Here is a 23,497-nt window from a genome sequence, read left to right on the forward strand (position 1 = left end):
ACGTTTTCACTGTACCTTCGCCCTCATCTATCTCGCCGCTGACCCCTTGCCCATGTCCTCCCACTGGCTTGGAGCATCCTACTCCTTTCTATCTGACAAACCACCACTTTCCCCACATTCAGAGGCCTACAAACATCACATTTCTTCAAGAGGTTTTTTCTGACTAAACCCTCACTTCTGGGTCTTAGCCCTCCCTTCTGCATCACCCCTGCACTTGGGGGTCTGTTGCCCTTAAGCACATTGATATTCATATCCCTCCCTCAGCCCCAACGTACTTATGAACATATCCGTCTATAAAGTATTTTATTATCTGTCTCCCTGTCTATTCTAGTCTGTGGGCACGGAACTGTCTATACCAACTCTTTTGTATTGTTCTCTCCCACAAGCTTAGGACAGTGCTCTGCACACAGTAAGCACTCCATAAATGCCACCGATTGGCTGATTAGAAGTCTTTTCGGCTGGACTGACAGACAAAATCATAATGAGATTTATAGAACGCTGGTTCTACCCCAGCTCCACTTCCAACTTCCTCTGTACTATCGAGAAAAGGCTCAATCTCTGGGTCTCCAGCTTCTTCACCTGCCCTAGAACGCTACTCTCCAAACCCATGGCCCACGAAGGAATTGGCGCTAATGGCCGCAGGGAAGCAGCGTGGCCTGGTGGAAAAGGCGCAGGTCCGACACTCAGAAGTCATGGGTTCTAAACCCAGCTGTGCCCCTCCATGCTGTGTTATCTTAGGTAAGTTACCTAACTTCTCTGTAACTCACTTTACTCATCTGTCAAATGGAGCTTCAATACCTGTTCTCCCTCCAATTTAGACTGTGAGCCCCATGAGGGAAAAGGACCACGTAGCTCAGTGGAAAAAGCATGGGCTTTGGAGTCAGAGGTCATGGGTTCGAATCCTAACTCCGCTACATGTCTGCTGTGTGACCTTGGGCAAGTCACAACTTCTCTGAGCCTCAGTTACCTCATCTGTAAAATGGGGATGAAGACTGTGAGCCCCACGTGGGACAACCTGATCACCTTGTACCCCCTCAGCGCTTACAACAGTGCTTAACACATAGTAAGCACTTAACAAATGCCATCATTATTATTATAATCATGCATCTACCTCAGCACTTGGCACCTAGTAAGCTCCTAACACGTACCCCATTTATTATTATTATTATTATTATTATTATTATTATTATTATTACTGTTGTTGTTTTTATTATTATTATTATGAGGGACCAGTGGTAAGGGGCAACTAACAGTCCTGCACCTAACAAGAGAAAAGAGTTCCTCCTGCCTCTGGGACATCATTTCCATATTTGCTGGACTGAGCCAACAAGCCTTCTCTCTCTGCAGTGGGCACTCAGTGGGTACAGCCAGAAGCCTAGGGCCAGGGGTCTAGCTGCAGAAATCCCAACCCGGAGAATCCAAGTGCAAACATGGAGTGCGTGAGGAAGCGGCAAAGGCCAATGCCACTGACCAACTGTGGGAAGCCCCATTCCGCTGCTGAGGAAAAGCATGCTGGACCTTTCCTGATTTAAACACTCCCTGGGATGGCAGGACCAGATGACAAGACTGCTCTTCTGGCCAATTCTTAGCTCCTCTCATCTCAGCCGCTCCCTGCTTCCCTCCCCAGAGCACTGTAGTGGGGTCAAGATGGGGGCAGAGGGGTGGGGAGGGAAGGATTAGGATGACGTGATCAGAGAGGAGTAACTTGCTCCTATACAACATAATAATAATATTTGTTAAGCACTTACTAAATGCACTGTACTAAGCACTGGGGTAGATCTGAGATCATCAGGTCCCACATGGGACTCAGTCTGAAGGAGAACAGATACTGTGCTCTGCACACAGTAAGCACTCAATAAATATGATTGAATGAATGAATGAATACTGAATTCCCATTTTGCAGATGAGCAAACTGAAACACTGAGAAATGAAGTGACTTGCCCAAGATCACACAGCAAGTAAGTGGTGGAGCTGGGACTGGAACCCAGGTCCTCTGACTCACGGGCCTGTGCTCCATCAGGCCATGTACCTTACTGTCTGGCAGAATCAGTGCTAACCTCAATGATTTATAAAAGGCAACAGACATACTAATGACTAATAATGACTGCTTTCTAAAAAGATCAAAACTTAGACCGATTTAGGATTAGGGGAGGAGAACCTTTAAGCTTTTGGCTGAATTTCTGGCCCCAATCCACCCAGTTTACATATATACATCAGCACACTATCCAACTGTTCACTGACCTTAGTGACTTCTCAACAACTTGAGTACGAAAAACTTCTTCCTGGTCCAAATTTACGGTGCAGAAACAATCCCTCATTTTGTTGGGTCCGGGATATGGCAACAGGTTTTTGGCTTCGCCTGTTGGCAAAGAGAGTGAAATCATTTTTAAGTGTTGAAGATTACAGGTTTTCTCACTTTCACCTCATTCTGGCTCCTGAAGGAGAGTCAGAGAGATAAGTGGAATCTGAAAGGCAATTATCTCCGACATACCACACCAACACCACCACTAGCCGTAAACACCGATGCATGATTTCTCTAGGAAAGAAGGGTTTTACCACCTCCTCCTCACCCTCCCAGGCTTCCAGAGAGCTTTGTGCCCTGTCCTGCCCAGGCCAACCCTGCTTGTTTTGTGAGCTCTAGTGGGGAGAATTACAAATCATGACGGAAGCCAAATTCAGCCTCAGGGTTAAGAAATGAGACAATATTTCTTCATTAACTCTCCTGGGATTAAAAGCTAACCATCACAACATCCTTTTTTTGTGGCAGCATGACAAATTATTCTGTCATTGTTTGAACGACCAGACACATGGAGAGTAAATGCTTCAAATGGTTTTTCCAGATCCCACTGAAATGGCCACACAAAGATACTGAAATGAGCTATTCATATTTTAATACTCACCGTAAACATTGTAAAATTTGCACGAATATGGGTGATTTTGTACCTTTAAAATCACCCCCAAAAACTTTAATGCTAAAAACCAACAGGTCAGGGTAGACTTAATTTTTATAGATTGTGTTAAATGAAAACAGGATTATATTCTCAACAAGTACTATTTGCCTTCTAACAAAATGAGGTCTAATCTTGAATTTACGACAACTGTTCAAAACTGAACGCCTTATCTTCCTACCCAAACTCTGCCCTCCCCTGGACTTTCCCATCATTGTAGATACTACTATTATCCTGTCCTCCCCTTGACTTTCCCATCATTGTAGATACTACTACTATCCTCCCTATATCCTTAGCCTGTAACCTTGGCATTATCCTTGACTCAACTCTCTCATACAGTCCATACATTCAATCTCTCACTAAATTCTGTCAGTTCAACCTTCACAACATTGCTAAAATTTGCCCTTCCTCTCCATGCAAACTTCTACTATGCTGATCCAAGCACCTATCCTATCCCCCATTGATTACCACATCAGCCTCCTCGCTGACCCCCCGCCTCTGCCCACTCCAGTCCATACTTCACTCTGCTGCCTGGATCATTTTTCTAAAAAAAAAAAAGTTCAGTCCACATTTCCCTACTCCTCAAGAACCTCCAGTGGTTACCCATCCACCTTCGCCTCTGACACTACTTACCATCGGCTTTAAAGCACTCAATCAACTTGGCTCCTCCTACCTCATCTCACTGATCTCCTACTAACAGTCCAGCCTGCAAGCTTTGCTCCTTTCATTCATTCAATCATATTTATTGACCACTTACTGTGTGCAGAGTACTGTACTAAGTGCTCGGGAAGTACAAGTTGGCAACATATAGAGACGGTCCCTACCCAACAATGGGCTCACAGTCTAGAAGGGGGAGACAGACAATAAAACAAAACATGTGGACACGTGTCGTCACGAGAATAAATAAAAATAAAGCTAGATGCACATCATTAACAAAATAAATAGAATAGTAAATATGTACAAGTAAAATAAATACAGTAATAAATCTGTACAAACATATATACAGGTGCTGTGGGGAGGGGCAGGAGGTAGAGCAGGGGGGATGGGGAGGAGGAGAGGGAAAGGGGGACTCAGTCTGGGAAGGCCTCCTGGAGGAGGTGAGCTCTCAATAGGGCTTTGAAGGGAGGAAGAGAGCCAGCTTGGCAGATGTGTGGAGGGAAGGCATTCCAGGCCAGGGGAGGACGTGGGCCAGGGGTCGACGGCGGGACAGGCGAGAACAAGGTACAGTGAAGAGGTTAGCAGCAGAGGAGCGGAGGGTGCGGGCTGGGCTGGAGAAGGAGACATGGTAGCCCGTTGTTGGGTAGGGACCATCTCTATATGTTGACAACTTGTACTTTCCAAGTGCTTATTACAGTGCTCTGCACACAGTAAGCACTCAATAAATTCAACTGAATGAACGAATGAAAAAGGAGGTGAGGTAGGACGTGGCGAGGTGATGGAGAGCTTTGAAGCCGAGAGTGAGGAATTTTTCCTTGAAGCGTAGGTTGACTGGGAGCCACTGGGGATTTTTGAGGAGGGGAATAACATGCCCAGAGCGTTTCTGCACAAAGATGATCCGGGCAAAGATGATGCTCCTCCAGCGCCGGCCTGTTCACTGAACGTCGATCTCACCTATCTCACTACCAACCCCCTACCAACCCCTTTCCCACATCCTCCCCTCTGGCCTGGAACTCCCGCCACTTCCACATACCCCAGACCACCACTTGTCCCACCTTTGAAGCCATATTGAGGCCACATCTTCTCCAAGAGGAAGAAGGCCCCAATTAAGCCCCCTCTCTCTGACTCCCTCTTCCTTCTGTATGACTAAGCACTTGGTATTCACCCCATCCTCAGCCCCACATCACTTATTACTTATTTATATTAATCTCTGTCTCTCCCTCTAAAATATAAGCCCACTGTGTACCACTGTGTTAGCAACTCTGTTGCTAACTCTCCCAAATGCTTATTACAGTGCTATTCATTCATTCAATCATATTTATTGAGCACTTACTGTGTGCAGAGCACTGTACTAAATGCTTGCACATGGTGAGCGTTCAATAAATACCAATGATTGATAATTTCACAACAGTCAGGTGTACCATTAGCAGCATAGCCTAATGGAGAGAGTATGGGCTTGGGAGTCAAAGGACTTGGGTTCTAATCCCCATTCTGCCGCTTATTTGCTGTGAACTTGGACGAGTCACTTAACTTCTCTATGTCTCAGTGTCTTCAACTGTAAAATGGGGACTAAATTCCCCTCCCTCTGATTTAAACTGTGAGCTCCATGTAGGGCAGGGACTGTATCCAGCCTGATTCTCTTGTACCTACTCCAGTGCTTAACAAGAACCATAAAAAAAAATGAAAAAAACTGGGATTTGAAATAGGGGAAAGCCAAGCAGACTAACAGCAAATGTGACATTTTCACACACCACAAAAGAAGAAAAATGGGAGAAGAGAAACAGGAACTAGAAGGCTTCTAAATGCTTTTATCCCAAGGCCTTGGATGTGGCAGATGTTTAAAGAAAAATTAAAATGATGCTAGGTTATGTCATTATCCCCTAATGAGAGAATCTTGTGCAACATTAGAATGTTGCATCACCTTTGAAATTTTACACTATGGTTTAATTTTAACCTTTAAGCAACAGTAGCCACCAAATCTGGCCGATTTCTGAAAAACATATTTCCATATTTTCTGGTAATCTGAAATGTGTTTCTTTTGGCTCCAGATTCAAGAAAGAAAAGCAATCAGAGTTGGCAGGGAACATGTCAACCGACTCTACTGCATTGGACTCTCCCAAGTAATTAATACAGTGCTCTGCACAAAGTAAGAACTCAATACCCAAGAGTATTTGGAAGAGCAGTATTTTGCTCCTTCAGCTCAAACAGAATGATCTGCCAAACTTCCCAGAAAGGGTATTTCTGAGACTTCTTACTATCTGACTCAACATCTGTCGCTCTGAAATCTTTTATGTGAATTTTGTTTCTTTGAAAATCCCCCCCACCCTCCCCTGTGGAGATTTTGCTAAGAAAATGTATTCCCATTGGCCTGGATTTAGCTTCTCATTTTCAAGGCCACGGCTGCCAGTTTTAAAGAGACCTGCCCGAGTCTCTTGAAACAGTAGCAACAGATTTTTTCTTAACTGTCAGGAAGTCAGTAAGAGTGGGTTAGATTCCAACAAATTGCCCATTGTGAAGTGACCACGGTACCCCTGACTTTGCCCGAGGCAAGGTGCTGACCCTGGAACAGCCTATTCTAAGTCACTCCAGCCCAAGACAACTGGTCCAGGGCCTCCGATTTCTGCAGTTTCAGCCATTTTGCATTTAAAACTAATGCCACTGTAGCAATTTCCCAAATTGCTGTGATATGAGACCACTAACAGCTTCACCAGTAGAAACTGCATTTTTCAGTGACTGATGATGGAGCATCCAATCAGGAATGAAGGTCCAGCTTTGACCCTGAAAGCTCTGAACTGAGAACTGGCACAAATGGATCAATTAGTGGGCTAGTAGTTTGTATGGTGCCATCCATATTCTCCCTCCCTGACAGTTGATTCCTGCTAGGGCAGAGGGCACGAGTGAATGGGGAGTTTAAGAGGGCAGGGCATTTTTTACAAGTAGAACCCATTTACAGTCAAAATGTCTCCAGCTGAACGGTTGCTTTGGTAGTCCCCCTTGGCCAGCTATTTTTCAGAATTCCTGTTGGGCCTGTCCATCTCGAGAACTGTCCTGGGTTCATTTAGAAACCTTCCCCCCAACTGATGGCTGAGCCCAGCGGGCATCTCCTGATTTGCTGAGGAGAGTTTAGCGCCTTGGTCACCTGCTTCCCAGAGCTGCATGTTCTTTCCCTAAGGCTCAGAGGCAGAGCTCATCACAAGACCCATTTTACGTCCCAGCTCCGACCCTGGCAAGTCACAGCTTCTCTGGGCCTCAGTTCCCTCATTCATTCATTCTATCGTATTTGTTGAGAACTTACTGTGTGCAGAGCACTGTACTAAGCACTTGGAAAGTACAATTCAGCAACAGATAGAGATGATCCCTACCCAACAACAGGCTCACAGTGTAGAAGGGGGAGACAGGCAACAAAACAAAACAATGACAAGCATCAATAGCATGTACAATGGGGATTAAGACTATGAGTCCTATGTGAGACAGGGACTGTGTCCAACCCAATTATCTCGTATCTACCCTAGCACTTAGAACAGTGCCTGGCACATAGTAAGTGCTTAACAAATACCATAATTATTAATTATTATTATTATTACGAGACTGAGCAACTGCATTTAGGAACAACCTGGTGTCCAGCAATTGCGGTCTTAGAGCTAAGACCACCACTTTCTCTAGCTTCAAAGCTTTATTAAGGTCACGTCTTCTCCAAGAGACCTTACCCGATTAGGCCTTCAACATGAGCCTGGGAGTCGGAAGGACCTGAGTTCTAATCTTAGCTCTGCCACTTGTTGGTTGTGTGACCTCAGGCAAGTCATTTAACTTCTCTGTGCCTCAGTTACCTCATCCGTAAAATGGGGATTAAGACTGTGAGCCCCATGTGGGACAAGGACTGTGTCCAACCCAATTATCTTGTATCTACCCCAGCACTTAGAACAGTGTTTGACACATAGCACTTTTAGACTGTGAGCCCACTGTTGGGTAGGAACTGTCTCTATATGTTGCCAACTTGTACTTCTCAAGCGCTTAGTACAGTGCTCTGCACACAGTAAGCGCTCAATAAATACGATCGATGATGATGATGATGATAGCACTTAACAAATACTATTATTATTATTATTCCCTGGCTCGCTCCCCCTTCTTAGCACTTGGATCTGTGACCTTTGGACACTAGATAATTGCCCCACCCACAACCCCACAGCACTTATGTACATATCCTTAAATTATATATTACCAATTATTTATTCATATTAATGTCTGTCTCCCCCTCTAGACTGTGAGCTCATCACGGGCAGGGAACCTGTTGTACCCTTCCAAGCGCTTAGTCCCAAGCGCTTAGTCCAGAGCTCTGCACATATTAAGTACTCATAAATACCACTGATGGATTGATGAGGGTCATTTTTATGGCTAATGCAGTCACTGCTGCTCTGCTAGTACCAGAGTCAATGACCCATTTGCCCTGTTTCCCATTGGGCCTGAGCTTAACTAAGTCATTGTTCTGCTTTGTAGGACTGCTCTGCACACAGTAAGACCTCAGGAAATACTAGGATTGATTCCAGAGTGGCAATGGTCAAGACAAGTTTTCCCTTTGGAATGCCTTGGATACTTCAGAAAAACCATCACCTTCACCATGCAGGAGTATAAAGTAAAACTTGGAAACTTTCACCCTAATACATCCTGCAGCATCCTCATATCCTTTTCACTTGATTCGCATAGAGGGTTGCATAAATAAATTCTGGCCCAGCAATGAATGATGGATTCTTAATTTGTCAAAATAATAACAGTTATGGTTTTTGTTACACACTTACTATGAGCCAGGCACAGTACTAAACACTGGGGTGGATACAAGCAAATCGGGTTGGACGTAGTCCCTGTCCCATGTGGGGCTCACAATTTCAATCCCCATTTTATAGATGAGGTAATTGAGACACAGAGAAGTGAAGTGATTGCCCAAGGTGACACAGCAGACAAATGGTGCAGCCACAATTAGAACCCACAACCTCTGATTCCCAGGTCCGTACTCTACTACGCCATGCTGAAACGTACATGAAGATGGCTAAAACATTTTTGCAGCCATGTTTTTCATTTATATTATGAGTGTGTATTTGGGGTTTTGTTTGGCATTTCTGCTTACTTTGCTGCAATACACATTCTGTGTTGCCTGGACCCACCATTACACTTTAGGTATTTTAGGACAAAGTGATGCTTCAAACTCAGTAATAAGGCCCAATATGATGCTGTCACAAAAGTTTCTAAATTGTCGAAAAATTGAGCATTTTGGCTGAACGGTTTTCCTGGTTGGAAACAACTTTCTAAATCTGTCTTTACAAATGACAAAAAAGCATGCATCCCACTGAGTTTTTTGACTTGGATTTAATGTGTTTTGCATGCCTCCTCACTGTTCTCCCTGCCTCCTTTCTCTGTCCCCACTTCGGTTCTTATTTCCCTCTTCTGTCTAGATCGTTTTTCCAAAAGTACGATCATCCCACATCTTCCCACTCTTCAAGAACCTCAAGTGGCTGCCCATCCACCTTGGCATCACGCAGAAACTCCTAACATTCGGCTTTAAAGCACTCAAACAGTTCACCCCCTCCTATCTTACCTCACCCTTTTCCTATTACAACCCAGCCAGCACGCTTTGCTCCTCTAATGCCAACCTATTCACCATACCTCCTTCTATCTTGCCGCTTGCTCACGTCCTCCCTCTGGCCTAGAACTCCCTCCCCCTTCAAATATGACAGACTACCATTCTCCCCACCTTCAAAAGCCTATTAAAATCCCATCTCCTCCAAGAGGCCTTCCTCCATTAAGCTCTCATTTCCCTTACTCCCTCTCCCTTCTGCATCACCTATGCACATAGATATGTATCCTGTAATCACTTCATATCCCCCCCCACAACCCCTCAGCCCTACGGTAAGAACATACCCATACTTTATCTTAATGTCTGTCTCTCTCTCCAGACAGTAAGCTGCTTGAGGGTAGGTAACATGTCTATCAACTCTGTTGCACTGTCCTCTCCCAAGTGCTTAGTACATCAGTAACTGCTAAAAAAAATACCAGTGATTGATGTCACAGAGACCTAGATCATTCTTTGCAAAATACTTATTCTTCTGCTGTGGAGACACCTGATAAGATTTGAACTTGCACCTAGTTAGAATGGTGGAGGAGGAGGTCATTCATGGTGAGCCATAAACCTGCCCCTGGATAAGCAGGACTGAAGCCTCTTTGGTCATCATGGAGAATTATTCAGAAGACGGACAAGGGGAATTATTCAGAAGATGGACAAAGGAAATCAACAGAATCTCCCAAGCCCCCCCAGTGTGTATGCAGCACCATATTAAGCACATGGGAGAGTGAAACTGTGGTAGAAAATTAGATCCCCGCCCTCGAGAATATCTTTAACTTATAAATTAAACTGTATATTATAAATTATGTATTTATTCATATTAATGTCTGTCTCTTCCTCTAGACTCTAAGCTTGTTCGGGCACGGAATGTATCTGCTAATTCTGCTGAACTGCAAGTCTGCTGTACTGTACTGAGTGCGTAAGCACTCAATAAACACCACTGATTGATTGATTCAAGAAGCTCACAGTCAATGGGGGGGAGAAACATACAAAGCATATTACAGATAGGAGGAAGAAGGGAACGGAAAGATGGATATGGGGAAATTAAGTGTTGAAATAGTAAAGCATGTAGCTCGATATGAAGCAGCGTGGCTCAGTGGAAAGAGCACGGGCTTGGGAGCCAGAGACCATGCGTTCAAATCCCAGCTCCGCCACTTGTCAGCTGTGACTTTGGGCAAGTCACTTAACTTTTTTCTGAGCCTCAGTTCCCTCATCTGTAAAATGGGGATTAAGACTGTGAGCCCCACGTGAGACAACCTGATCACCATGTATCCCCCCCAGAGCTTAGAACAGTGCTTTGCACATAGTAAGCGCTTAACAAATGCCATTCAAGAGCTTAAAGGTGCCTGAGAGAACACAAGGGTAAGGTAGCTGTTTTGGGGAATATGACCTGGGGACAAGAAAAAATATTTGAATGAAATCATTCTGCAAGAAGTGGGATTCAGAAACATCTTTTAATTTTTACTTTCAATGCATAGAGGATGGTAAAAGGGGCATGTTTTGAGCCCAGGAAATTACAAATCATGAATCCTAAAATTAATAGCTTTCCGTGATATCAAAGTCCTGATTTGTGACTGACATGAGCATGCACCTGGGAGTCAGAAGGACTTGGGTTCCAATCCTGGATCCACCTCTTGCCTGCTGTGTGATCCCCTGTGTGACAACTTCTCTGTGCCTCAGTTCCTTCATCTATACAATGGGAATGAAGACTGTGAGCCCGACTGCGGGACATGGACTGTGTCCAACCTGATTAGCTTGGATTCACCCCAGAGCTTACTACACTGCCTGGCACATTCTGAACGCTCAATCGATCCCCCAAAAAAGTGTAACTGCAAGCTCAGCTAAGAGAGCAGCAGCCATTAACAAAACTGAATTTGCAAATCACAGGCGCTCCTACCTCCTGTGTGGGTGGTTTTATGGGCTCTTCCTTTCATGTGCATGAGTCACTGCCGCCATTACTCACTCAGACCAAAGCAAATAACTTAAACCTTCTGCCCCTCACTTCCCAGAGTTTGATGAACACTGTGGGTTTTGAAGGGTGCAAAATGATGCAGGGAATCCAACTTCGAGTTCACTTTTTCAGGTGACTTGGCTTTAAGCAAAATTTAACAGCCTACATGTGCTGCACACAGTGAGCACTCAATAAATACGATGGACTAAATGAATGAATGTGTTGAGTTGATCTCCAGGTCTCTTTTTAGAGTTGTGTTGGTCCAACTAAAGCAACAGGTTGCTTTTGGGGTTTGTTTGTTAAAAAAAAACAACGAACTACATTATCTTGATTATCTGTCTTAATCCTCGACGTCCCCCTGGCTGAGGTGAGTCTAAAACTGCAGAGGCATTATCAGAAGAGAGCAATTAGGGTGAGAGAAACAGTTAATTCCCAAATTTACTGTGGACCTGCCTTTTGGCTCAATAATAATAATAATAATAATAATTGTATTTATTAAGCGCTTACTACGTGCAAAGCACTGGGGAGGTTACAAGGTGATTAGGTCGTCCCACGGGGGGCTCACAGTCTTAATTCCCATTTTACAGATGAGGTAACTGAGGTAGAGAAGTTAAGTGACTTGCGCAAAGTCACACAGCTGACAAGTAGTGGAGTCGGGATTTGAGCCCATGACCTCTGACTCCAAATCCGGAGCTCTTTCTGCTGAGCCAAGCTGCTTCTCTATAAAAGTCCCTGGGGAAATTGGGCCTATCTGAATGCTAAATTCTATACATTTGTTTCACTAAAGCTCTGAAAACACAGTCACTGGGAGTTAATTTTTTTTTTTTATCATTCAGGCAAACCGTACCATTTAGAGAATTACTGTTCCTGGAGCCAGCTTGATACTCACCCCTCCCTCAGCCCCACAGCACATGTACATAGCCATAATTTATTTAATGTTTATTTCTTCTCTTTAAACTGGAGCTCCCTGTGGGCAGGGGACTCATTCATTCATTCAACCATATTTATTAATTGCTTACTCTTTGAGAGCACTGTACTAAGCGCTTGGGAAAGTACAATATGACAGTGACATTCCCTGCCCACAATCAGCTCACAGTCTAGAAAGGGGGGAGACACATCAATAAAATACATAAAATTACAGATATATACCTAAGTGCTGGGGGTGAGGATGGGGGAAGAGCAAAGGGCACAAGTCGGGGTGACGCAGAAGAGAGTGGAAGATGAGGAAAAGTGGGGCTACCAACTCTATTGTACTGTACTCTCCCAAGGGCTTAGTAGAGAAGCAGCGTGGCTCAATGGAAAGAGCATGGGCTTGGGAGTCAGAGGCCATGGGTTCAAATCCCATCTCTGCGAATTGTCAGCTGTGTGACTTTGGGCAAGCCACTTAACTTCTCTGCGCCTCAATTACCTCATCTGTAAAATGGGGATGAAGACTGTGAGCCCCACGTGGGACAATCTGATCACCTTGAATCCTCCCCAGCGCTTAGAACAGTGTCTGGCATGTAGTAAGCACTTAAATGTCATTAGTATTAGGCAGGAATTAGACATGGTCCCTGTCCATCAGAGAACTCACAGTCTTAAGGCACAACTACTTCGTGGCAGCTTCTACTCTCTGTGCTACAAACTCTAAGAGCAACATCTGACCTACCCCACTTCCGAGGTCACCTTATTGAATTACTCTACCCTTGGGCAGGTTGAAAGATGCTTAAAAAATAAAAATAAAAAAACAAAAGACCACTTGCTTAGCTAAGTGGTCCCCACCTGCAATGACAGAACCAAATCCCCCACTGGACAATCTAGAATTAATTAGACTCAGATGCACATAGTTCCAATGGATCAGGGATTTTCCACAGGCAGCTTCTGAATAAGCAACTGATAACTCATCTCTTAAAGAAGTCACAGAAGTGCTACCGATTTCCCAATTTTGCTTTACATAACAAAACAAAATGTGATACAGTGGAAATTATTCTTAATGTCAAAGAAGATAATATATTTTATGACATAACTCTAGCTTCCCAAGAAAAGAAAACCAAATTGATAGCTAATGTCCTCTCTTTGTGGGTAGGGAATGTGGCTATCGACTCTATTGTATTGTACTCTTCCATGTGCTTAGCACAGTAAAGGCTCAATACAGTACTATTGATTAACTGACTGATTGATCTTTGAACTCACCTAAGTCTAGATTAAACTGCAGCCATGGATTTAGCAGTGAGAGAAACACAGAAAGGAGTATTCAGCTAGTCATCAGGGCAGTTCGAAAAGGAACGACACCGTCAAGTCAAGGCGAGCTGCAATCCAGAGACGTTGTACACTAACCAAATTAGTAACCGAAGTGCAAGATGGACTTTGAGAATCCCAAAGGGTTAAAATTTCCTTTCACACAATTCTTCTGAAAGACAAGAATAGGTGACTATATATAAACATACTTTATGTGGACAGGAACTGGGTACAACTTGATTACCTTGTATCTACCCCAGCACTTAGAACAGTGCCTGACACATAAGAAGCACTTAAATACCACCAAAAAATGTGTATGTAGAACTTCTCTGTGCCTCAGTTACCTCATCTGTAAAATGGGGATTAAGACTGTGAGCCCCACATGAGACAACCTGATTATCTTGTACCCCCCCCAGCACTTAGAACAGTGCTTCACACATAGTAAGCACTTAACAAATACCATCATTATTATCATTATTATTCCCTCACACAAAACTGATGTGTCACAATTTTGCTCCTATGATTGCCCTTTTGGCTACTCCACCCCCGACCACCAAACTAAGAAGAAAACAACGGACAAGAAGGTAAAGGTTAGCAGGGCATAGTGGATAGAGCACAGGCCTGGGAACCAAAAGGTGATGGGTTCTCTGCCACTTGCCTGCTGTGTCACCTCGGGCAAGTCACATCACTTCACCGGGCTACTATATACTATTCAATCAAACGTATTTATTGAGCGCTTACTGTGTGCAGAGCACTGTACTAAGCGCTTGGGAAGTACAAGTTGGCAACATATAGAGACAATCCCTACCCAACAGTGGGCTCACAATCTAGAAGGGGGAGACAGAGAATAAAACCAAACATATTAACAAAATAAAATAAATAGAATAGATATGTACAAGCAAAATAAATAAATAGAGAAATATGTACAAACATATATACATATATACAGGTGCTGTGGGGAAGGGAAGGAGGTATATATGTATATAGGTGTATGTATATATACACCTGTATATATGTATATATGGTTGTACATATTTATTACTCTATTTATTTATTTATTTATTTATTTTACTTGTACATTTCTATCCTACTTATTTTATTTTGTTGGTATGTTTGGTTCTGTTCTCTGTCTCCCCCTTTTAGACTGTGAGCCCACTGTTGGGTAGGGACTGTCTCTATGTGATGCCAATTTGTACTTCCCAAGTGCTTAGTACAGTGCTCTGCACATAGTAAGCGCTCAATAAATACGATTGATTGATTGATTGATTGATTGAGGTAAGATGGGGGAATGGAGAGGGGGATGAGGGGCAGAGGAAGGAGGGGGCTCAGTCTGGGAAGGCCTCCTGGAGGAGGGAGCTCTCAATAGGGCCTTGAAGGGAGGAAGAGAGCTAGCTTGGCGGATGGGCAGGGGGAGGGCATTCCAGGCACGGGGGATGACATGGGCCGGGGGTCGATGGCGGGACAGGTGAGAACGAGGCACGGTGAGGAGATTAGCAGCAGAGGAGCGGAAGGTGCGGGGTGGGCTGGAGAAGGAGAGAAGGGAGGTGAGGTAGGAGGGGGCGAGGTGATGGACAGCCTTGAAGCCCAGGGTGAGGAGTTTCTGCCTGATGCACAGGTTGATTGGTAGCCACTGGAGATTTTTGAGGAGGGGAGTAACATGCCCAGAGCATTTCTGGCCAAAGATAATCCGGGCAGCAGCATGAAGTATGGATTGAAGTGGGAAGAGACACAAGGATGGGAGATCAGAGAGAAGGCTGATGCAGTAGTCCAGACGGGATAGAATGAGAGCTTGAACAAACAGGGTAGCGGTTTGGATGGAGAGGAAAGTGCGGATCTTGGCAATGTTGCGGAGCTGAGACCGGCAGGTTTTGGTGACGGCTTGGATATATACTATTCTATATACTATATTATGCACTATAGTATACTATATACTATTCTATTTATTTTGTTGATGATGTGCATTTAGCTTTAAATCTATTTGTTCTGATGACTTGACACCTGTCCACGTGTTTTGTTTTGTTGTCTGTCTCCCCCTTCTAGACTGTGAGCCCGTTGCTGGGTAGGGACCGTCTCTATATGTTGCCAACTTGTACTTCCCAAGCGCTTAGTACAGTGCTCTGCACACAGTAAGCACTCAATACGAATGAACGAATGGACCTCAATTACCTCATCTGTAAAATGAGGATTCATTCATTCATTCAATGCATTTATTGAGCGCTTTGAGACTATAGATTGAGACTATGAGCCCCATGTGGGACAGGGACTGTGTCCAACCTGATTTGTATAAATCCACCCCAGTGCTTTGTACAATATCTGTGCATAGAAGCACTTAGAACAGTGCTTTGAACATAGTAAGCGCTTAATAAATGCCATCATTATTATTATTATTGAGAAATATCATCATTATTATTATTATCCTGGAAAATGCCGATCAATCAATCCTATTTACTGAGTGCTTTACTGTGAGCTCAGCACTGTACTCAGCATTTGGGAACAGTGCTTGTCAAAGAGTAAGCACTTAACAAATACCATAATTATTAATTATTATTACAATATAACAGAGTTGGTAGACCCGTTCCATTCCCACAATGAACTTAGAGTCTAGAGGAGGAGATGGACATTACTATAAATAAATTACGGATATGGACCTAAGTGCTGTGGGGCTGAGGGAGGGGTGAATAAAGGGTGCAAATCCAAGTGCAATGTTGGCACGCTGAGACAAATCAAAGGTGGATGAAGTTTTAACTTTAATTTTCTACCCAATAGTCTTCGGGTATATCGAGCTTAGGGGTGCTGAACTTCTTTGAGATGTGAAAGTCTCCATGCAAATGGGAGTAAGTCCCTAGAAAAGCAGAATTATTTAATGGATTTAGGGCCCTGATTTTTGTTCAGCATTTTTCACAGAAAAAATAATCATTTGCCTACAAGTTTATGGAAGTTGCAATTTATCTTGTAAACACTACTTTAGGGGCTTTTAAAAAAAACTACTATCAACTTAATTGCTATGAAAGCTCATTAGTTCATCCGCTGCATTGCCTAATACATGGCCGTAATTTCTAAAAGGCACCCTGGTATGTGGCAAAACTGCTTATTAAAATTGTTCCCTGCATGGCTACTTTTCAAAATCAACTATCACAGACGAATCAACCTCCCCTTCCCTTTGACTGGGCAGAAACCAGAAGCCTGGGTTACAATGAGCCTGTTGCCAAATTTCCATTAAAAAAAAAAAATTAAAGTGATTTTTGTCTAGCACTGCCTTAAACCATGCGAACTGGCAGGCTAGGGCTAGGAGCTTGACTCCACCTAAAACAAGAAAAGTAAAGAGCAAGAACTCCCCATTGCTCAAGGCTGATTATTATGCTGGCTGGCTCACCTATGAATCCATTTCCTCCTTTCTCCTATCTGTAAATTATTTTAGTGTCCCTTTCCCCTTCTAGATTATGCACTCCTTGAGGGGAGGGATCTTGCCTACCCCCTCTACTGCACTCATCCACACATTTAGTATGGGGCTCTGCACACACAAGGTGTCCATAAAAATGGACTGTCGAGTTCCTTCAAGAAAAGAATCAATTAACTTGAGACTTCCCAACTGCAGAAAACCTACTTTCATCACTGGGAAGCAGTGTGGCCTAGTGGAAAGAGCCCAGGCCTGGGAGTCAGAGGATGCAGGTTCTAATCCCAGCTCCACTGCTTGCCTACTGTGTGACCCTGGGCAAGTCACTATGCTGCTCTGGGCCTCAGTTCCCTCATCTGCAAAATGGGGATTCGACACCTGTCCTCCCTCCTACTTAGACCATGAGCCCCATGTGGACCAGGGACTGTGTCCGACCCAAATAACTTGAATCTAGCCTAGTGCTTAGAATACGGCTTCACATATAATAAATGCTTAACAAGTTCTATATAAAAAAAGAGACAAAAACGAACCAAGGAACCCATTTGGGTTGTCTTTTCTGGTTCTTGTTTCTTCACCAGGCTTCTCCCCCGTTGGCCCCCTCTCTGTTCATAAGACTGACCAGTTTAAGAATAGTCGGTCAGTCAATCATATGTATTGAGTACTTGATGTGTGCAGGGTACTGTACTATGCGCTTGAGAGAATACAATATAACATTCATTCATACATTCAATTGTATTTATTGAGTGCTTACTGTGTGCACAGCACTGTACTAAGCGCTTGGGAAGTACAAGTTGGCAACATAATATAACAGTCGCATTTCCTGCCTACAATGATCTTACAATCTAGAGTGGGTGGCAGACATTAACATACATAAATAAATTACAGACATGTACTTAAGAGCTGTGGGGCTGGGATTGGGGTGAATAAAGGGAGCAAGTCAGGATGATGCAGAAGGGAGTGGGAGAAGAGGAAAGGAGGGCTTAGTTAGGGAAGGCCTCCTGGAGATGTGCCTTCAATAAGGCTTTGAAGGCAGGGACAGAAATTGAATAATACTTTAATAATTATTTAATATTTAATAAATAGTTAAGTAATAAATATTTAATAATTGAATAATAATTACTAGCCTGTGAGCCCATTGTTGGGTAGGGACTGTCTCTATATGTTGCCGACATGTACTTCCCAAGTACACTGCTCTGCACGCAGTAAGCGCTCCATAAATACAACTGAATAATAAGAATAGCCAGTTTAAGAATAGTCAGTTTGGACTGAATCACTTAACTCATTGGACAGCTAGACCTAGCTAAGGAAAATATTACTAGCTTAACTAAAGTAGCTGGATTCAAAGTTAAGTGACTCTTTTACCCAAACACTCCACATTAGCTTCAGACCCTTATGTGTAAACTCGTTGTGGGCAGGGAATGTGTCTGTTTATTGTTATATTGTATCCTCCCAAGCACTTATTACAGTGCTCTGCACACAATGAGGGCTCAATAAATACGACTGACTAACTGGGGTGGTATTTCTCACTCATGTAATGACTCCGTTTGGGAACAACATTCAGCTGTGCCTAAACGGATGTTTTCTCAGCGTTTTGGCAAGAGTGTTTTGGAACAATTGTCCATCTGACAATGCGAACCCTTCTGGATGCAGCCCACCACAGTATGGCAGCGCTTAGTACAGTGCCTCTGCACCCTCGAAGAGCTCAATAAATACTACTATAGCAGGACGGTGCACAGCGTGGGAAAGGTGAGGACGTCAGCACAAACTTTCCTTGCCGTGGAGTTTGCAAAAATGAAGCCCCTGCATCAGAAAATTGGATGTATGGTAAAAATGAACTCGGTACTGGTGCTATTCGGCAAGTATTCATATTTGCCTTTTGGATTTATAGAAAACAGAGCAATCAAGTGATTTCAGGAGAACCGAGCTGAATTACTGCTTAGGACAAACTTAGCCGAAATGATCACTGATATATATCAACAGTCAGCAATCTCCTCCAGGGGCATGGAGGGGGAGGGGGGCCGGCGGCACAAAAGAAGAATTTGAGGCAATTTTCAGGTGTGCTCATAAATCCTAAAAACGAGAACAAGTGGCTAGCAACATGGTAACAGGTGGCAAGACATAAATTCTAACATACACTTGTCTGTAACAAATGTCAAAAAGATTCATCTCACGTACATTCTCTTTAACACATGGAATTTCCATTTATCTGAAAGCAATAGTAATGAATGAACCGGCTTCGAAAACACCACCTGGGCTCTCTGGAAGTCTACATTAAATTTGGTTTTAGTGTTTTGCATTTTTCACATTTGGTATTTGTCTAACAGTTTCAACTCCTTAATTAATGAATACTTGTAAATCATTCTCCCCCTACTTTACAGGTTAAAAATGAAGTACATCATTACCCGATATCACTGAGCAAAAGTACCCATTTCCCTTAAGACCACTTTCCAGTTTCATGATCCTTTCTACATCTAGCTCAGACTATGATGAATATTCTAAACAATTAGAAGTTTTACAAAGAATTTTGAACCAAAGCACATTAACACAGAAAACTACATCCTAAAGTAGCAGATGAATGCACACATGAAGCTCATGGTCTCAACAGTTCACTGCGCTCCGATCTCAGTCTAGCTCACCACAGTCCCCTTTCCCACATCCTCCCCCTTGCCTCGACCTCCCCTCCCCCTCCATATATGCCAGACCACCACTCTCCCCAACTTCAAAGACTTTGGAGGTGACATCTCCTCCAAAAGACCTTTCCCAATTAAGCTGTCCCTTCCCCAACTTGCTGTCTCTATTGCTGTCGCCTGTGTGCAATTGGATCTGTGACCTTTGGGCGTTTGATAGTCACCCCACCCTCAACCCCACAGTACGTACATACCTTTAAATTATATATTATAAATTACTCATTTACAATAATGACTGCCTCCCCCCCTCTAGACTTTAAGCTCGTTCTGGGCAGCTGGGGACGTGTCTGCTAACTCGGGTGCATTGTTCTCTCCCAAGTGCTTAGTACAGTGCTCTGCACGTAATAAGCACTCAATAAATACCACTGATTGATTGGAGGCAATTCAATTTATTTGCAGAATGGAGTTCTAAGGGATGCTCCTTGGTCAATAAAACTCCAGAAGCTAATCTTGGCCTACTTCCTGTCTCCCTTCAAATAATGCACACCATCTTCTTCGCTGCCATTTTTTCTCAACTCCCTGCTACCGGAAACATGAATCTAGCAGCTTTCTCAAGGCTCATATTATTAATAATAACAGTAATAATAACATGGCACTTGTTAAAGGACTTATTATGTCTCAAGCACTGTACTAGGCATTGGGGTAGATACCAGATAATCGGGAGCCTAAGTGGGAGAACTAGTACTGAATCCCCATTTTGCAGGTAAGGGAACTGAAGCCCAGAGAAGTAAAGTGACTTACACAAGGTCACACAACAGACAAATGGCAGAGACAGAATTAGAATCCAGATCCTCTGACCCCAGGACAATCTCATCCAGGATGCCACGCTGCTTCTCTTCATTTCACTTAAAACTTTGGGGGGAAACTGATGTTTTCTCTTGCCAGTTTCTCTCTCCATTCTTATATAACTCAAAAATGATGCAGTCCTTTGGCTCCAGTACAATTAGACAGTTTGTGGATTTATAAAAACCTAAATCTACTCTAGGTAAAATCATTTTTCGGTACAAACCCTCTAAAACTCTATTAATGTGCTGATTCTTCAATCAACGTTCTAAGAAGCAGGACCCACAAACCTACGCAGAAGATGAGTTGATCAACGGTATTGAAGTCAGCAGTCCCCAGGGAAGAATCAAAGAGAGGATTACCCTAGAAGTCCATACCCTGGCCCTTTCCTCCACCCCTCCCACTTCAGTGGCCCGGCAAGCAACGGATGCCAAGTGTTGGATTGCAGGTTTGATAGGGGCTACTAGTACCCGTGACAGAGAGTCCCCTAAGAGACTGTAATCTCACTGTGGGCTGGAAACATGTCTGTTTATTGTTGTAGTCTCCTAAGCACTTACGTACAGCACTCTGCACATAGTAAGCGCTCAACAATTAGCACTCAACAATTACAACTGAATGAATACAGTTCTAGGGCCTTCTGGCCCCATGTGAAAACCACACCACAGCAAAGCAAAGATTTAAATATTATTATTATTATTGTTGTTATTATTATCACTATTATTATTATTATGGTATTTGCTTAGCACTTACTATGTTCCAAGCACTGTTCTAAGTGCTGGGGTAGATATGAGCTAATCAGGTTGGACACAATCACTGTCCCACATGGGGCTCCCAGTCTTAATCCCCATTTTCCTGGTAAGGTAACTGAGGCCTAGAGAAGTGACTTGCCCAAGGTCACACAGCAGACAAACGGCACAGTCACAATTAGAACCCACATCCTCTGACTCCCAAGACTGTGCTCTTGCCACTAGGCCATGCTGCTTCACCATTTAACGTACCTTCTCCCTGAAGACTCAGGTCGCATATTGGAAGGAAGGAAGGGTTTTTCAGCCACCGAGCACTGGGCCAGAGGAGCTGAGGGGAGAGGCTTGAGGGCTGGAGAGATGGCCATGAAAATTCTGGCTCTCTCAGCCTCACTCCGGCTAACTCTCCATGACTTGGTCTCTCCCCACTCCTCGTGTTACTCCTCCCTGGAGCACCTGATGGCTGGCTCCCTCCCCAGCTCTTCTCCTGCACCTCAGGCCTAGTGACGGGCCAGAACCCTCTGATGCATGTGCGGGGATTTCTGAGAAATGCCCTGAATATAATACAACGCAGGGGCAGAGTTTCTGGAGCAAATTAGCTAGAAGAAGATGACAGAACATGCCTGAATGGGGCAATTCTCCGGAGCCCCAGGTGGTCCCCGTGGGGGCGAGAGCCCCAGGAGGCAGCAGGCCCGTGGAAGGGCACCGAGGGGTGCCCACCCTTAAGTCAGCCGGGCTCTGCCCTTTCCTCTCTCAGGGGGCTGAACCCAACTGCCATGGATCCATGGGATCCATTACTGCATGAGACCAGCAACTGACTGGTGAAGAGCAGGTGAATTTCAGGGCTCAACTGGGAGTGTGGGTCTGGGTGCCCAACTGCCCAAGGAAAAACCCCAAGTCCTCATTATTTACCCACTTCCTCGGGTGATCCTAGCCTTGCAGGTGACTCAGGGTGGGCCTTGGGAAACAGTCACTTGGAGGATAAGACGGGCTTTCGGCGGAGAGGCTGTGAACCTTCCCCCAGCCCCCTGCCCAGTGGGTTTCGATGTTGTCCAGACTGAAGGGAAGAGGGTTTGCCCAACTGGCCTCTTAGGGCGCCTGCAGGCAGAGGCATTTCCTAGACTCGAGACTCTTCATGATCAGCCTACCCCTTCTGCGTTGCTCTAAATTAGAATTTGGTGGATGGACAGATGGGCATGGGTTGTGTCTTTCGCCTCTATTGTACTTTCCTGAGGTCTTAGTGTTCTGCACGGAAGCTCCTTGTGGGCGATGTTCTGTCTATCTAGATTATTCACTGTCCTCTCCTAAGCACTTAGTTTAGTGTTCTGCACACAGCGGGTGCTCAATCTATACCAGGGTAGCTCTTTCCAGTGGAAAGAGCACGGACTTGGGAGTCAGAGGACGTGGGTTCAATCCCGGCTCTTCCATTTGCCAGCCGTGTGACCTTGGGCAAGTCACTTTACTTCCCTGTGCTTCAGTTCCTTCATCTGTAAAATGTAAGCACCATGTGGGACAGGGACTGTGCCCAACCTGATTACCTTGTATCTACCCCAACAGTAATAATAATAATGACATTTATTAAGCGCTTACTATGTGCAAAGCGCTGGGGAGGTTACAAAGTGATCAGGTTGCCCCAAGGGGCTCAGTCTTAATCCCCATTTTACAGGTGAGGTAACTGAGGCCCAGAGAAGTTAGGTGACTTGCCCAAAGTCACACAGCTGACAAGTGGCGGAGCCGGGATTTGAACCCCTGACCTCCGACTCCAAAGCCCGTGCTCTTTCCACTCAGCCACGCTGCAGTGCCTGGCAACTAGTAAATGCTTAACAAATACCACAATTTTTATTATTATTACCATCAACTGATGGACAGCGAGTATGCAATAAATGTCACCAATGATGACGGCAAAGCAACACGTGGAGCAAACATCCAGGACATAAGGAGAGCCCTCTTTTTTCCCCCCACGCTCTGGATATTAAATGGGTAGGTAAGAGGTCCTGCCAGTAAAGGATCAGAGAGGAAACCCTCGAACCTCATTACAAACAACTGCAGCTCCCCCAGTTCCAACAATCCGGGGGAGATAGATTTGGGGGGGAGGGGGGACCACTTCTAAGGAGGGGCAGGATGGCTCCAGGCCAACGCCCGAAACAGACATGTTTCATTTTAAAGAACGAAACAGAATCCAATGAGGCAGAATTTGGACTGCAACTTTCCTGCCTACTTAACTGCTCCCATATGGCCCATTTTCTTTAACAAGTTGCTACTAAAAACAAGTGGTCTGAATTTCTCACAATTAAAACTGCAGGCCAGCCTACTCCATTCACGGTTCAGTTCTCTGGGTTTTCCCCAGACTATAATGGTGAGAAGCTCATGGAGATGGGAAATGAGAAATGAGTATCCTCGTGCCCAGCAAAATCCCTTCAGACTGGCAAAGTCAATAATCACATCATCATTATAATAAAACAATAATAATGATAATTATGGTATTTGTTAAGCATTTACTTCATGC

The 23,497-nt window shown here is 44.3% G+C and overlaps 1 protein-coding gene across 1 annotated transcript in view; it reads right to left on the bottom strand.

Moving 5' to 3' along the window:
• Positions 1-23,497, bottom strand: part of RASA2 (RAS p21 protein activator 2) — a 154,417-nt gene that overhangs the window by 125,420 nt on the left and 5,500 nt on the right. Inside the window, exon 2 of the mRNA XM_038748880.1 lies at positions 2,242-2,359. Coding sequence (XP_038604808.1) covers positions 2,242-2,318 — 77 coding nt within the window. The 5' untranslated portion in view covers positions 2,319-2,359. The remainder of the gene's footprint in view (positions 1-2,241; positions 2,360-23,497) is intronic.

Source organism: Tachyglossus aculeatus, chromosome 1, assembly GCF_015852505.1.
Source record: "Tachyglossus aculeatus isolate mTacAcu1 chromosome 1, mTacAcu1.pri, whole genome shotgun sequence".
NCBI lineage: Eukaryota > Metazoa > Chordata > Mammalia > Monotremata > Tachyglossidae > Tachyglossus > Tachyglossus aculeatus.